This window comes from Pteropus vampyrus, unplaced genomic scaffold, assembly GCF_000151845.1.
Source record: "Pteropus vampyrus isolate Shadow unplaced genomic scaffold, Pvam_2.0 Scaffold97, whole genome shotgun sequence".
Lineage (NCBI taxonomy): Eukaryota > Metazoa > Chordata > Mammalia > Chiroptera > Pteropodidae > Pteropus > Pteropus vampyrus.
The window spans coordinates 6,227,237-6,244,934 of NW_011888878.1; the positions used below are offsets into that span (position 1 = coordinate 6,227,237).

The 17,698-nt window shown below is 39.0% G+C and overlaps 1 protein-coding gene across 2 annotated transcripts in view; it reads left to right on the forward strand.

The window, feature by feature from the left end:
• The first annotated feature begins 1,445 nt into the window (after nt 1-1,445).
• PCOLCE2 (procollagen C-endopeptidase enhancer 2) overlaps nt 1,446-17,698 on the forward strand; it is a 61,834-nt gene continuing 45,581 nt past the window's right edge. Inside the window, exons 1-2 of one of the 2 annotated variants that reach the window (XM_011364446.2) lie at nt 1,446-1,655; nt 2,694-2,802. In XM_011364446.2, coding sequence (XP_011362748.1) covers nt 1,573-1,655; nt 2,694-2,802 — 192 coding nt within the window. In that variant the 5' untranslated portion in view covers nt 1,446-1,572. The remainder of the gene's footprint in view (nt 1,656-2,693; nt 2,803-17,698) is intronic. The other variant, XM_023533158.1, reaches the window with a different exon arrangement.

Sequence of the window (17,698 nt, forward strand, 5' to 3'; positions counted from 1 at the left end):
AATTCTGTAATCCTTTTTATATTTTGTAATGTCATCAAGGGTGTGGTGCCTTTAGAAAATTTTTAAACAGTTGTAATTCTTGCTGTTTTTTTCCTTCTCTTTTTCAAAAATAGTAAAATAACGTAAACTCCACAGGGAAATTCTGGTTCCTACTATTGGCTCATCGATTCCCCCGCTATTAAAAGTCAGGTTATTCCCTGTAGCTAGTTTTTACTTATTTCCTTGCCAGAAGTGTTTATATTCTTAACATTGTAAGCTCATTATTAGAAGTGGAGTCTTGAAAAGTACTAATTTAATGCTTAATTTTTTTGCTTAGAAAGTGGAAGAACCCAAATGAGGCATCTAAATTCAGCTGTATCTCTCCTGCAGTTTTGTGGTTGTTGAAAATCTCGATGAATCCAGTCTGTTCTCATCTTTCTTTTATTAATCTTAGTTATTGGGAATCACTTAATATAATAAAGATTTCAAATTATTTTTCTGTAACTAAATTAAGGAAAGCCTTGATTCCACAAAGCTAGAATTGTTCTTCTTAGAAAAACAAATTCTCTGTAAATCTTAATTCAATACTACAGAAATTGTTGGAAAAGATCTTTCAAGAACACACCAGCAAAGAAACATCATTTTCAGAACATAACATGAGATGGTGAGATGTAATGATTCCAGTTCTGTCTTCATTATTTGACATGGTTAGTGACAATTCACTCACAAATCGCTTGGCTGAAAATGCATTTCTAAATCCCCACACAGAAACTACCTCCTTATTCTCATACATCAGTAAAACATAAAAGAAACTTGATAGATAGATAGATAGATAGATAGATAGATAGATAGATAGATAGATAGATAGATACTAAAGAGATTAAGAGCAGGAGTTAAAATGATAGAATCCGTCTTCTGTGTTCCCGTTTCTTGCTTTAGATGAGGGTGTTGGAAGGAAACAGAAATAAAGAAGAAAGTCTAGGTTTTCAAGCAGCCAGCAAAAGCTAATACTTTTTATTTAAAAGCAACTAGGGAAAAACATTCCCCAAAGCAAACCATGACCCCCATCCCCACCCCGTGAATCGTCTGTGGATCATGGAGTCAAGTCCTGCTTGGGTACCTCTCAATTGGGGGTTCCCCTTTCATCCTTCTCCCCGCAAGCTCTGCAGGCGGGAAATAGGGGCTGTAAGTCCCGGAGTGCCAGGGCGGAGACAGACGCCCGCCCGAGGAGAGGAGGCGGCTCTGGCCTCCGAGCCAACCCCTCCCGCCGCAGGAGAACAAACGGGATATTCAGCAGTAGCCCCTGGCTGCCAGAGATACTCCTCAGGGGAAATTAAGCGTCAAGTCAGGCTGCACCGTAACCGCCTTTAAAAGCACCCGCGCCCCGCCTGCCGCGCACACCCGGCTACCTGGGCTGCCTCGCGCGTGTGTGCGTGTATGCGTGTGTGCGTGTGTGTGCGCGCGCGCGCGAGAGCGAGCGAGCGCGCCGGGGTGTGCGGGTGCGAGCCAGTGTGTGCCGGGGCGTGAGCCTGGGTGAGTGCGAACCGGCGTGCGCGCCGGGGTAGGGGCGAGCCCCGAGCGTCTACACCAGCCATGAGGGGCGCGGGCGCCTGGCTTGCTCTCTGCCTGCTGCTGGCCGCCGCCGCCCAGCTCTCGCGGCAGCAGTCCCCGGAGAGGTAACGCGACCCCCGCCGGGCTCCCTTCCTCCTTCCTTTCCCTCCTCAATCCCTGCAGCCTCGCCCGCGGCTTTAAGCGGTCCGCTTCCGGCCGCCAGAGGACCCAGCGCGCGACCCGGCGCTCACTCGGGCGCAGGCGCAGGCTACTCCTCGGCCCCCAGGACCTCGGCGGTCCGCTGTGCTCGCTGCTGTGCCCAGCTCCACCTCCGCGTTGGCCGCGCTGCTGCTAGCCCGGCTACCACGTGGCGGGTACTTGATCTGACCTGCGTCTTCCCTCCTAGCACGTTGTGCGGGCGAAAGGAAGCGTTAGGACCCAAATATGTGGACTTTGGTTTACTTCTGTTGTTTTCTCCCGGAAAGAGACTTAAGCCTAGGGAAAAACTCGAGTCGCGCGGCGCTCAGAGAACTGCTCCCGGGAAGTTAACTCTTCGCCAACCTGGGAGCTGCCAGACGACCCCAGCACCTGGGCTGCGAGACCGGCCCCTGGGCAACGTTGGCAGCTCCCCTTCCACTTCCATCACCATCAGCCTTTTCAGTAGGAGGCTCTGCCAATGGCCAGCGATTTTCAGAAAAGAGTCGAGGAGAATTAGGCTTCTCAGCAAATCTGGGAAATTAAAACTTTTTATTAACTAACTGCTTGTCTACCTTTAAACCATGCACTTCTTTCTCACAGCCCAGCTCTCCTGTTCTCTCTCATTCCCGCCGGTTGCATTTTCCATTTAACATTTTCCTATAAGAGTTTATCACTGCGCGGAGAATTTGCTTGCTGATGGATGGATGGATGGATGGATGGATGGATGGATGGATGGATGGATTGTAGAATAATCGATCGATCTTGTGTTATTATGATGGAGACAGGTGACAACTGACTGAATGTTTTATCAGGCTATAATTGAAATATTCTAAGAGCTAGCAAGCTTTCAAATTTCTCTTATGGTGCAGACATTTACTAATCGATATTAACTTCGTCCATATTAATAGACTACACCTTTCTGAAGTTGACATGTTTCAAATTCAGTTTCCCCTTTTATTTCCCAGACTTGTTTTCACATGTGGTGGCGTTTTTACTGGAGAGTCTGGATTTATTGGCAGCGAAGGTTTTCCTGGAGTGTACCCTCCAAATAGCAAATGTACTTGGAAAATCACAGTAAGCATTTTTTTAAAAGGGAATTCTCATCGAAGTGGGTATTGGAAACAGTGGCAGTCTGGGGCTTTTCCCCTTTGTTGTCAAGATTTGGGTTAGAGGCAAATGCCTGAAATAGTGAAATGTTGGATTTACCTCAACTATTTGGAAGATTTTTATTAATAGAACTAGTTGTGTCCTGCATTTGTGACTGGAAAGGGTACAAGATAATGCTTGAAGGAATAAATTCTTAAAGCAGATGTGTTTCTGAAAACCCAGACTGACTCAGTTGAGTTTCACGAATTAAAAATTAAGGCTATTTTCAGTCAAAGGCCTGTTGTAGTGATTTTTAGAAGTTATTTGTTGCCTGCACCTTACATAAATGTCTCCTAGTGGGGAATAGAAGATCAAAGGTAGTGCTTACCTCTTACTACTTTACACCCATTACAGAAAAACAGATTAAGAATGAGAATAATAATAACTGGGGTGAGAGTAGGAGGGCTAAACATCAAACAAGGGCTAATAAAATGCCCATGATGGTTAGTAATGGCATAGATTATTCGGAATCAAGATAAGAAGTCAGATTTAGAGACAGCCAACCTAAAAAAAAAAGTCTAGATTTAGAGTCAGCTCGATCAAGTCATCTTTCCACTCAGCTTAGCAGTGACTGTTTACTTTTTGTTAGGAAGTTGGCAATTGAACATTTTGGTTCACCGAGAGCTTTGTTCAGTCAGATTGTGCCACCCACAGATTATGATTTTTAAAAATAGCTACCTCTTGAGCACTCACTGGGTACCAGGCTCCATGCCAAGTAATTAACAAGTATGATCTCACTGAATTCTCAAAATCACTCTGACAAAGTAACTATTGTTATCCCCATTCTATAGATGGGGATGCTGAGTTCTGGAACAATTGTATAAAATGACTTGATCAAACATTTAGTAAGTCCAGCTTTATGTAAAGTGAAACCTATTTTGCAATGAAGCATTCTCACCAAGAAGGTCATTTGACAGGCAGATATGAGGAGTCCCTGTCCTTAACATAAACCTTGGCTCTTACATGCATCGATGCCCTTCTATAAAATATCAACTCTGATGAACTGGTACAGATTTATTTTATTGTAACACGTGGCGCCAGGAGAGAGTAAATCAGAAAAATTGCTTTGAAATATTGGTACTAGCATAAATGTGAAATAAAACTTTTAAACAAACATAAAAGTAACCTGGTTTTCATATTATAGTTGCATTCCAATTGTAATTAAATGGCTACAAGGTAAAAATGATCCAAGAACATTAATGACTGAGAGGCATCATGTACCTAATTGAGAAATTCACAGTCGGCCTGTTATTTGGGGTATTATGGGACATTGTTGGTGCAGCGTCAAACTTTGACTGGGGCAGGGGTGTCCAGTGAAGGTTTTCCTTGGTAAAGAAGTGGAGAGGCCTGGCTGCCTCATTCTTATGTGTGAGGGAAGTATAATGGATGTACCGTTTGGATGCAGTGTAAAGGCAAAGCATGTGAGCTCAGCAGTCAGATGTCCTTAGGTTCAAATTCTCATTCTGTCACTCATAAGCTGTGTGACTAAGATTTATTTTCTTTAAGCCTCAGGACTGTTGTGAAGATAAAATAAGATAAGACATGTAAAGTTATTTGTCTCAGTGCCTGGGATATAAGTGTTTAGTAATTGTTAGCCATCACTATTTAAGTTTTCATTATCATTATTGCTGGTATTTATTTGTCCTCCTGCTGCCGCATAGGCAAAATACTGCTACTTCCTCACCACATTGGCCAAGCTGGGGTTGGCATCAGCTCAGAACAACTCAAGACTTTTAGGGAACAGTCTACATTGTCATCTATATCAGGAAGACCTTATTTCTGTGCCTAGGTTCTTCTGTAATTTTACTGGAGCAATTTTGTGTGAGTTAGGGCTGTTGGCTCCAATAATAGAATGTCTCAAACAGAAATTCGGTTGTCTCTCACATAAGGGAATCTGGAGGTAGGCAATCCAGGCATGGTGCGTTTAGGCACCCAGTATCTTTCTATCTTCCTGCTCTGCCACCCTTAGCATGCCACCTCATTATCCAAGATTACTGCTCAAGTTCCAGCCATTCATGTTCCAGCTGGCTAAAAGGAAGGGAAGAATATATCCTCCTTTTAAAGACATTGCTCAGAGTTACATGCAGCCTGCTACTCATATTTCATTGGCTAGTTCTTAGTTAAATGGCCACCTCTAGCAGTAATGAAGATGAGAAATTCAGGTCTTCTATCACTGTGGAAAGAAGGGACAACAAGCAGACAACAAGCAGTCTTTGTAACATATTTATTCATGGTTTGCTCAGGCTGCCTGAACCAATGTTTGTGAAATTGAGAAACAGATGCCAGCCTTTTTTGAGAAACAATTTTTTTAGAAAGCATAGTTAATACAGAAGAAAGGACTACACAATTTTCTTTTCTAGTTAAAAACTTTATAGTTTTAACTCTTAGCCAGTTGAGTTTTTTTTTATTTCAGGGGCATATGAGTAGCTACCGAAAACTTCCAGAGGAGCCAAGCACTTTCTCTTGGTTTTAATTACAGCCTCAGCAGAATGTTCATAAAGGCCCTAGGTGCTCTTACAGTCTCAGTGTGACAACATCTGTAGTTCCTTGTATTCACAAGGAATAGTACTAATTTGTTTGTAAAAAAAAATCTTCATGGTCCTGTGGTTTGTCAGAGTAACATCAGGGAGCTCCCCAGCTCCTGTAAATCCTAGGGAAGAAAAGAGAACTGTGGTAGAGCTAAAGCTGGTAGCACTGAGATCTTTCATTCGTTTAACAAATGTGTGTTGAGTGTGGGGTATTGTAGGGGTTATATCAGCAAACAAGGTGGCCAAGCTCTTTGCCTTCATGCAGCTAGTTTGGGGAGACAGGTAGTTGATATTTAAACAAACAAGTAAACAAGAAAATCAAGTATTGGTAAAATAGAATAGATATTACTTTAGACCCATTAGGATGGCTACTATAAAAAAAAATAACAGTGTTAGCAAAGATGTGGAGAAATTAGAACCCTTGTGCATCGCTAGGGGAATATGAAACAGTACCGAGAACTATGGCAATGTCTCAAGACATTAAATGTGGAATTGCCATATTCTTTAGCAATTCTACTTCTGGATATATACACACAAGAAAGGAAAGCAGGAACCTGAACATATATTTATGTGTCCATGTTCATAGCAGCATTATTCACAATAGGTAAAAGGTGGAAGTAATACAAGTATCTGCCCGCAGATGAATGGATAAACAAAATGTGATATAGATATACAAAGAACATTATTCAGCCTTAAAGAATAAGGAAATTCTGACACTTGCTACAACATGGATGAAGACATTTGCTAAGTGAAATAAGCCAGTCATAAAACAATAAATATTGTAGGATTTCACTTATATGGAGCATCATAAAATGCTGGAGGGGAAGGGAAATGGAAGTTAGTATTTGATGGGTACAGAGTTTCAGTTGGGGAAGATAAAAAAGTTTTGGAGTTGTATGGTTGTGATGGTTGCACAGCAGTATGAATGTTCTAATGCCACTGAATTGTATGCCTAATAATGGTTAAAATGGTAACTTCTGTTATGTATATTTTACCAGAATAAAAAATATATTTAAAATAAAACAAAGTGGTAGAATATTACATAATTCCATTTACGGGAAATGTTCAGAAAAGGAAAATCTGTAGAGACAAAAAGTAGATTAGTGGTTGCCTAGATCAGGGGATCGGTATGGGGATTAACAGTAAATGGTCATGAGGGATTTTATTGCAAGGATGGACATGTTTTAAAACTAACCTATAGTAATGGTTGCACAACTTGGCATACTTACTAAAAATCATTGAATTACGCACTTGAAATGGGTGAGTTTTATAATATGTATGAAATATACCTCAAGAAAGTTGTAAACACACACACACACACACACACACACACACACACACACACCCCCACACACACCTACACACCCACCCACCCACCCACCCCATAGTGGATGTTGTGCTGGGTTGGCTATGGTGCTGGTTTAGTTGGATTGTCAGGTAAGGCCAACTCTGAGGAGGTGACATTTAAGATGAAGCTTGAGTGATGAGCTAGCTATGTGAAAGTCTGGGGAGGAGCATTTTCGGCAGAGGGACCAGCAAGTGTGAAGGTCCTGAGGTGTGAAGAAGCTTGATTTGTCTGAAGAACAGCCAGGATGTCAGTGTGGCTGGGACATAATGATCAAGGAGGACAATGGGAGGGGAATTTAAAAAGGTGAACAGAGCCCTGCAGGCCATGGTGAGAAGTTTAAATTTTATTTTGAGCAGGAATCCACTGGAAAATTTTAAGCAGATGTATGAGATTGTAATAGCCCCCCTTTATTCATGGGGGATATATCCTAAGACCCCTAGTGGATGCCTGAAACCAAGGATAGTATTGAACCATATACATATGTTATGTTTTTTCCTATATGTACATACCTATGATAAAATTTAATTTACACATTAGACACAGTAAGAGATTAATATTAACTAAAAGTGAAGTAGAACTGTAATACAAGTTATACAAATGTGGTATCTCTCAAAATATCTTACTGTACTGTATATACAGCATGGTTATGCTGGACAAAGGAATGATTCATGTCTTAGGTAGGAGAGGGCAAGGTTTCATCATGCTATTCAGAATGTCAAGCAATTTGAAACTTATTTTTGAATTTTTCCATGAAATATTTTCGGACCATGGTTGACCATGGGTAACAGAAGCCATGGAAAGCAAAACTATCCATGAGCAGGGGACTACTGTATTTAATTTTAAAAAATATTTCTGGCTGCTGAGATCTTGCCCATCTTGGTAGAGTGGACAAGGGCAGTAACAAAGGAGATGAAAAAGCATGGAGTCTTCTGACTAAAGCAGTTGACTCAACAGTTCTGAAGGCAGTTAGTGTCACCAGCCAAGAGGCCAGGTGCACCAGGCTCTGGACCCTCACTTGGCAGCTGCTCCAGATGTGGCTGTGCGCTGGTGTGGCCTCATCCGAGGAAGGCAATTAATGGTGTTCCCAAAGCCAGTGGATCCAGTCTGTTTCCCTGCTCCTGCACCAAGAAAAGAGTGCCCACTGGGCAACTGAATTTCACTCTTAATAAAACATCAGAGACCCCTTAAGATGGGGAGTGGTTTAGCGTAGCCCTTAAACTTGAGTTCCTGTAGTTAGAAATATCCTGCCTCTCACCACTCACTTGCCTCCCATACGATTTTTCCAGAGTGGAAATATGTCCCAGCAAGGTGGTTTTCACCACCAAATTGTTTTTATTAAACTCTGTTTTATCAGTAGAGGATTGGAGAAGGTCCGATTTTAGCATCTGCATGCTTTGAGAAAAATAAACACTACTTGTCACAACCACATTTTCTAGCTAACTGTGTTGGATTTTCTGGTATGGAAGTAAAGCATACAGATTGGAAATTTATATTTGTCCTTAAATTATAATACTTTAAAGTTTTCATAGTGATTTCTTGGACCACTCTGCTGTCTAATACACTCTCTACATTGAGTATATAAATTTAAATTAATTAAAGTTAAATTAAAAATTAAAAATTTGGTTCTTCAGTCACACTAGCTACATTTCAAGTGCTTGGTAGCTACATATGGATAGTGGCTACCATATCAGACAGTATATAATATGAATACTTCCATCATCACAAAAAACTTACTTTGGACAGAGCTGTTTCAGAGAATTTTTGAAGTTAATTTTTATTCATGTAAAGATATGTAGAGGATGAAGATGCTACATGATGCTTAGCTGTACTTCTGCTTTGCAAATGGGAAGGTGATTCTTCTTTTGCATGATTGTTGGAGCTGTGACTGGAATCAAGCCTCTTGGCCCAGCTTTATTTTTCTGGCCACCAACTCTTGGTGACCTCCGGTAGTCTTAGGCTTCACTAATTTACTTTTGCTGAGTATGTTCTCAAAAATGTATAGCTAGAGATTAAATTAGAGAATTTGATGGTTAAGAAATTGTTAAATATTTTGTAATCCATGATGGAGTTGAGGGTTTCTTAGTTTCCTGTTGATTTTCAGAACTGTAACCTAAGGGGCATCTGCATAAAATACATAGTCTACATATGTTGGGCTTAGGGAGGAGTTAACTATGATTTGACAGCTAAGGTATGAATAATCCTTTGGGAAATGGTAGCTGGTCTTCTTCTAAGCAGCTTGGAAAGAAAATAGGACTGGGTTGAGGCAAAAGTCACCCCAATTTATTTAAGGATGAGAACCATAACTCAACTTATACCTATCCCTGCAATATGAAATGTAACTCCAAGTATTGACACGCAACACCTGATCTCTTCTGTCACGGTGTTTCTCCTGCTGGGTACACATGTCCAAAGGGGCAACACTGTATGCACTGTGTGCAGGCAACAGTAAGAGATCTCTGAGATTCTTAAAAGAAGTTGGGGAGAGTGGACCATTGTCAACAAGAATACAGCCAGTGTGATGTAGCTCACTGCCACATACAAGACACGTTTATACTAAGAGCCCACCAGATACCATAGTAGGTGCTGGAGACACATAGATGAACATGAAGCCGATATGAGCATGGGGTGGGGAGGGGTGGCTGGGATGATGTGTCCCCAGGCTGAGTGGGAAGTGAGATAAAGCCTAACAGGCTCCATAGGCACCTCTGGCACTGAGATCACCATTTTATTACTGGTTTCATTGTAAATTTATAGCAGACTTGGCAAATGATCAATACTTCTTTTATTCCTTGGTCTTTTACCCATAACTTGTTCATTTTATGATGCCCCGTAGTAGAATTAAAGATTCATATTGATAATTTGACACAATTTTTTTAAAAGGAAAAATTGATATGCGTAGCAAAATAATAACTTGTGAAAGCAACTCTAATCAGAATTTGACTTGGGCTACATATGATATGGACCAGCTGAACCTTTGTTTATAACAGCTGTGCAAACTAGAAAGGCTAGAAGCCTAGAACCTCTGTGAACTCCCCTCCAATAGGTATGTAGGAACTGTTATTTAAAATTGGTTTCCAAAGTTAAGACTAAATATCTCATTTGAATGTGTTAGGCAGTTACTGTTATTACCCAATAGAAACAGCAATTGGTCTGCAGAGATTGATAAAAATGATTTTATTCTTAGATTTAAAGCTGGGCGTAACTTACAGAACAGTTTTTTAAATGAGGTAATCTATGTATGGAGTCCTATTGTTACAAATCATAGAAATTACAAGGTATTTATTATTTATATCTCTTCTTTATTTCCAAAAAATTTCTTAAGGTCCAGAAATTAGAGAACCAATTAACGAAGGTTTCAGTTATTATTTTCAGGATAAATCAGGCTTGGGAAAAATCAGCAAACATTTCAGCAGTTTAAAATTTAGTATTTATTGAGGTCCTTTAATTCTGAAGTAAATAATGTGAGAGGGTCAGAAAGTCACAGAACTTTGCCAGAAATGGGAGGATAATTATAACAATGAATGGAATTTGTTCCATTTAAGCTGAAAGTATGTGGCAAATTTTTTCTTATATAGCTAATTAGTGTCGAAGAAAAGCATAAATTATCATATGTAGATCTTTGGATTCCCTGAGTAATGCATGTACTATCATTTTGATAGCTATTTTTTTCTATTCAGCTGGAATTAAATATACTAGTTATTATATAGATTATGGATTATATAATAATGTGTGGTTTTCAGCATACCTTTAAATATATTGTATCATCCTCGTCCAATTCTGTGAGGTTGGTGGGATACGTGTTGGTATGCCCATTTCACAAGTGGGGTAACTGAGGCCTGAAGAACTTGTATCTTGCCTAATATTGCCATGCTTGCAAATGGTACGAAAAGACTAGTATAAAATTTCTGACTAGGCGATACAAATGCACTATTATGCACTTATTTAGCAAATAGATAAACATTCATTCAACACTTACTGAGCACCTACCGTATGCTAAGCATTGGGTTAGGCCCAAGAGATAAAAGGATAAGGCATAGTTTCTGCTTCAGAGAGTTTATGATCTGGTAAAGAGTTACACACTTATGTGTAAATAATTATGATGCTCACTGTAAGTAGTTTTAAGTATTGAGAATTTGAAATAAAGGCTTATTTACATTCATTTAAGTTTTTAAAGGTCTGATTATTTAAGATGAATTTATTGCCTCATGCACAAAATAAATGATGTCATGACCCATTTTACATCTCTGCTACTCCAAGACTTAAGAAATCGTTCCTATGTCCTTTGTGTTATACAGAGCTATTTTACAACATATGCCTTGATATTTCCAAATATGTCTAATAAACAATTATATAAAGATACTCCTGTACCATTGCCTGGGGAGTAATTTTGTTACTAATGTATGTTAAAGTCATCATACGGAATCCATGTTCTAAAAGTCTGATTAAATTTAAATGGCATTCACATTTAAAGAAATAGTAGATTGAAAATGTGATTAGGATTTATGTCTTCACAATAATGTACATATGGCTTTATGAGAAGAAACTCATCTGTGGTAGGGCATGGGGTTGTGTGAAAATTGAAACATATAGTGATGTTCTAGTGAGATAAGTGCTAGGATATATAATTTGAGCAAACAAATAGTGAATTCAGACAGGAACTCAATATTTAAGTCAATTATACCTAAGGGCATAGCAAGGGATTCTAAAATTACTAAAACTATTATTTGCAGGGTATAACCATAACAGGAAAGATAGGGGAATGGAATTTTGGCCTTATATGCGTATTTCCTGGCTTTAAACTACATACAGGATTCAAAATTATATAGAGACTCAAATCCCAATCTTAAGTATGTTTTTTGTTTTGTTTTTTTTCTAAGTATACCTATACATAGTTGGTCTAGGCTCGGTTATTTCAGCTGCCTGAATAGTAATTTAACCAATGCTTAAGTTAATATTTTTTACATCTGATTCCTTAGTAAAGATAAATATAATTAACAGAGAATGTTTGCTTACCAAAGCTTCAGGTTAGTATGAATAGGATAAGAGCACTATAGCTGTTGTTTGTTTGTTTTGTTTTTTAATAGAGTATGATTCAGAGACTTTGTGATTCTCATGACATTTAAACTGTCTCAGTTAGGTTTCAGTTAATAAGATACTAAAGGAATTAAAATATTTTCCTTGCTTCCTTAAATCTTGAGAAGGAGGGATAATATAAATCCTAAATAAATAAGCAAGTAGATGACATTTTCCTACTGGGTCCTCTGTTGCTTGTTCTTGTTTTGTTTTCCTTTGTTCTTTCACATGGAACTCAAATATGTTTTTATTGATTGAAAACCTGATGTTTTATAAATGTGCTTATTTGTACTGCTTGTATTTTTAGTGTGATGGTCAAACAGATGCCTTAGAAAGGGCTTAATGAGCACAGAAGAAAATGAGAAAACATGAAAATGAAGTCTTCATTGAGTATTTCTTTTTGCTGGAAAATCTGTTTAATAACATATTAATGACCAAAAAAGTCATTCTTTCCTAAAATATCACTATAATAATAGAGCACAAAGATAACACATCCAGTACCCCTCTGTTAAAAAGCAACATTAATTTAGAAGTCATTTAACAGAGGTATAACACCCAGAAAGGGTGTAATGTTACTAAGAACATATTATTAAATAGATTGATTTTTACCTTCATGTCCCTTCTCCACCTAAAGAGTTCAATTTATGATGTGAAATTATGGGCAAATTCGAGTTGTTCCATAAATGTTCAGATTCCTTAAAAATCTATCAGATATTGACAGTAACAAAAAAAGAGAGTGTTCTCATTTTGTTAGCTGCTTTAAGCTGGAGACCAGAGAAGCATTTAGAGAGCCCCTAATTCTAAGATTTCTTTGTTTACATTGTTCTGCTTAGAATTGGAAAGTATTCCTGTGGGTTCTTGCAGTCCCATGTTCCTTGCACACAAAGTTTTATGTATCTGTTCTTGTTCCTTGATCCTATGACATGTAATCACTACCTTCAGCGTACATATTTGTACCTCATAATTTAGCAGCTTTATCAACAGTGGCAATAGCGCTTTTGGATACTCTTAAATTTCTTAGGCTAGGAACTTGGAAAAATAGAACTATTTTCTTCAGATATATTTTTTGTTAGATAATGAAAGTCAATGTGGCAAGTCTCTGGAAAACCAATATAAACATCTAAAAATAAATGGAACACCCACAGAGAGTGGGGAGGTGGAATTAAAGCTGCACGAGCCCTGCTCTAAATATCACTTCTCTTTCATTACCTCACCCCCAGGACACTCCTGAGCACTACAAATAATGAAATAATGTTTCCCAAAATGTGGAGGGAGGGGAGACCATTTAGTCAGAGATGGGCTGTTCTAAAGAAGAAGGGCACAGGGATGCCAATGGTGATTCTATTGCTGCTTAATGCTTCTAGAAATGAATTGATAGGGATCTGATTGTTAGATACAGATTTTCTAAAATAGCTGGGCTACAATTGACCTTCTTTTAAGGAATCATAATTTATTAATTTGTTAAAACTATGTTTAAAGTACCTACAAGAGATTGGGTGCTGGTTGGGGCACAGAGACTGCTATGATTGGAAAACCATATCCCTGCCGGGGTTGGAGGATGAGAGGAGGCTCTCACTAGTCAGGGAGATGTCTTAGAAATGAATAACAATGGCACAGGGTGTCCTAGGAATGAATAACAATGGTGCAGGATTGTACATATGGAATTACTCAGTGACTAGAAAAATGGACATTGCAGAGTCATACTGTTGTCATTTGCTAGGAATGTGATGCAGTTTCCAAAACTTTCCATAGTTGGTATCATGGTCAGACCTGCCTTGTAAGGGTGATGTGTGGCTTGAAGGAGGCGGTAGATGAAAAGCCCTGGGCACAGTGCTTGATGCAAACAAGCACTCTGGTAGTGGTGATTATTTTTTTACCTCTCTTCCAGGGCTGTTTAAAGCCACTACATTTTGAGGTGGTTTGTTATGCAGCAATTACTTACTAGCTATATGATCTTGTGTTTGTTAGTTAACCTATCTTTGCCCCAGTTTCCTGAATTATAAAATGTGGATAATAATACTCCCTACTTCATAAGATCATTTTGGGGGCATTTAATAAATTATTGCATGTGCGATATTAAGAACAGTGCTCAGCATATGACAAATACTCAAAATAATATTCACTCATTAAATATTTATTGTATTTATTATGTGTCAGGCCCTGTTTTATATTCTAGGAATGTAACAGTGAAGGTTCTTGCACTGCTGGTGTTTCTATTCTATAAGTGAAGAGAAACAATAAACTGGATCACAAAGGGATAAGGTAGGGTTAACTACCATGAAGACGATAAAACAAAGTGATGTGTTAGAGATCAACATTGATGATGTGACATTTGAGCTGGAACTTGGATGATCCTTACTGATGATTCTTGGAGCAATTGTGAGGTCACCATTGCTCCGCATGGAGATGATTCAGTATGTGGTGTTAAGCAACCTCCTTGAGGCTTCTTGTCCATTATTTATAGAGTATACAATGTCTTCTGGATGTTTATGAATGGAAAGGCCTTGCTCATGGATTCAGTTTACTTCCTGTGGAGGGGATATGGATTTGGTTTGCATCTTTGCCTATTTATGTTTGGTTTGGATTTTGACTTCTGAGAGGTGCTTTGGGGATGTGGAAAGGAGAGGAACTGAAGGGTCTGTTTTTGTGAGTAGTGTTGCCTGGAGTCCTAGGTGGTGGAGTACGATGCGAAGGACTGGAGGAAGCTGTTTTCATCATCCCCACTCACAACTATCTGTTATCTTAGGAAGGAGAAGATTCAGGAGCATCAGGAAACAGCCCCCTTGAAACAGTAGAAGCTTCCTCTTCTTGGGCCCTGTGCAGAGAACTTGGAGGACACATTCGTTAGCAGGAACATTTCATTTATCCATTCAACTGTTTCCACCTTTTGGCTATTTTGAATAATGCTACTATGAACATTGGTGTCCAAGTGTCTGAGTCTTTGCTTTCAGTTCCTTTGGGTGTACACCTAAGAGTAGAATTGCTGGATCACATGGTAATTTTACCTTTAGCTTTTTGAGGAGACACCAAAATGTTTTCCAGGAGTAAGAAAGGAAAGACGTGGTGAATGCTGTCAGTATGGAGCCAGACTATTTTGTGGGCCTATGCAGACGTCCCTTGGAGATGCAAGTAGGGGGCGTTCTCGCATAGACATCAAGCTGATAGGAACTTGAGTTGTTGTTTAGTGATTACAACTAAGCATGAATTGTTTGGGATGACATAAAGCTGGGCAGCTACTCCAAGAGATGCACCATATACTTTTATTATTATTATTATAGTTGCGAGTTATAATTTTAATGAATTTGTTTTATTCTCCATACATCATATATATCTCTATATCTTAGCTATGCATATATTGTTTCATTACTCTTATAAATCTTAGCTATTACATCTGAAAATAATGAAACTACATTTCTTACAATAGAAATAAATAATAGAATTATTGTCAGAAAAGAATTACCTCGCAACCTCCCTATCTGCCTCTCTATCCTCCAGTGCAGAGTGAGTGTCCACTTTCTCTGTGTTCCCCAGATGCTGTCTATGTTTATTGCAGCACTGGTCACTGATCGTCTGTTTACTAATGTCTCTTCTACTCAATTGTAAAACTCTGAGGACAAGGACCCTGTTCTAGTTGTCTACTCACCATGTAGCTAACATAGTGTTTGACACATGTAATAGTAGTTGAGTGAAGGAAAGAATGTATAAATTAATGAATGGGTCATTTACTCCATCCACCTGCCTCTAGGCGGAACAGCACAGAAGCTATAGATCTCTGCAGGAGACTATCCATTTATCACCAAAGAGCTCTGGAGAAGGATACGTATTCTATAAATTTTTATAGTCTGTAGAATGCTATAATTAAGAGATGTTCTCTTCCTGTGTCCTCCCCTGCCGTGTCTCTAGTTGTGTTCTGTGTGTGTTTTTTGCCCCAGCCCCTGGGTTTGTGAATTATCAGCCACCATATGGTTGTACTAGGTGACCATTGTTCACTCAACAACATCAGTGACACCAAAAAAGTGACTCACCATTTGGATTTAATGTCAGTTTCTGAATATTTACTTTTCAGTATAGGTGACCACTCCAGATGCTTCATGAGTGAAGCTCTTCTTATGAGCTTCCTGTGTTGACATTCTACTACTCAGTTGAAGCATAAATGTACATTATACTTCTTGTATATGCAAGAGTACAATGTTGTAATACTAATGTTGGCTTTGAAAGCTATTAACTATTTCTAAAACTATTTTGGATTGGAACTTGCAAACAATTAAGCAGAGAAATAGGTAAATAGTGTGAACTAAGAGAGCATATTAGCTAATTAACTTTAGGAAAAACATTAATTTTCTTAGAACCAACAAATGCTTATAAAAATGGAAGTAAGATAAGGCTGAATGATATAGATTAGATTAATTACAATTCTGATATTTATAGAATTGTTTGGTGAGCTAGCATTTATAACATAACAGCACATTAAATATTATATTTAAGTTTTAGGTATTCCATTTAGGCCATAAATCTTTTTGGAAAAAAAAAAAACTCATCATTTGGGGTGAAGGGGGAATTCTTCACATTTTCTGAAGATGACATAATAGTAAAATTGTCATCTTATTGAGCATGATACTTGCCTCCGGCTCAATAGTGATTTTCACACTTACCCAAGATATATATTCAGTGATTGTGTAGTAAATCTATGAGGGAAACCGACTTGATAGCTTATGTTGCAAAGCCATACAATAGGAGGCAAGATTTTTTTCCCACTTAGTGTTATGTTGTAAGCTGTGATGAAGGCAGAAGATAGAGCACCTATTATGGATGCAACAAAGAAGGATACTGGTATGGGAAATCATGAAATTATTTTATTCAACTTATGCAACAAATGTTTACTGAGCACTTGCCATGTGTCAGGCACCGTTTAGGCACTCAGGGTACATCAGTGAACTGAGCAAACGGAAACTCTTGCCCTCGAAGAGCTTTGTACCTGGCATACACTAGGAATAGGAAAGAGGCTTCTAGAGTGGACAAGGGGGAAAGTAGCAGAAGCCAACGTCACATAGAGAAGAAGGGACAGATCCTATAAAGCCTTGTGCACCAATGTGAGATAAAAATTCTATGAGTCAGAGCCCCAACAGAAAACAGCACACTCAAAATAGGATGATTCAGAGAGGGTTTATCTACAAGGAGGCTGTTTAAAAAGGGCAGGGAAGCCTAGGAAAAAGAGCCATTACTAGAAACCTAGAGCCCCAGAGCCCAGGTGACCTCACAGAGAAAGAGCCAGGGAGGTAAATATCCTGACCTAACTATCTTCCCTATATTCAATTTCCTGTTGGGGTTTCCCATGGCCCCAAACAATTAGAATGTTGATGCATTCATCCAGGTCAACCACCCAGAAGGAGAGTAGGGTGGAGATGGGAGGAGAGTGGATCGAGAGGGGCAAATGGAAGACATTTGACACATGGAGCCCATATCAACCTTCTCCAGAGAAACAGAACCAGCAAGAGCTATATATACATATACATACATACACACATACATATACATATGTACATATAAGTATGCACACATATACACATACATATATACATATATAAAGATATTTGTTTCAAGGAATTGGCTTATATGCTTGTGGAGGCAGGCTGGCCCAAAATTTGTAGGGCGGGTCAGCAGGCTGGAATCCATCAGTCAGGAGCTGAGCTGCGGCCTTGAGGCAGAACTTCTCCCTCAGGGAAACAAACCTCTGTTTTGCTCTTAAGGCCTTCCAGCAGATTGGATGAGGCCCATCCACATGATGGAGCATCATCTCCTTTACTTAAAGTCAACTGTTTGTAGATGTTAACTCTTACGAAGAACCTTCACAGCAATACCTAGATTAGTATTTGAT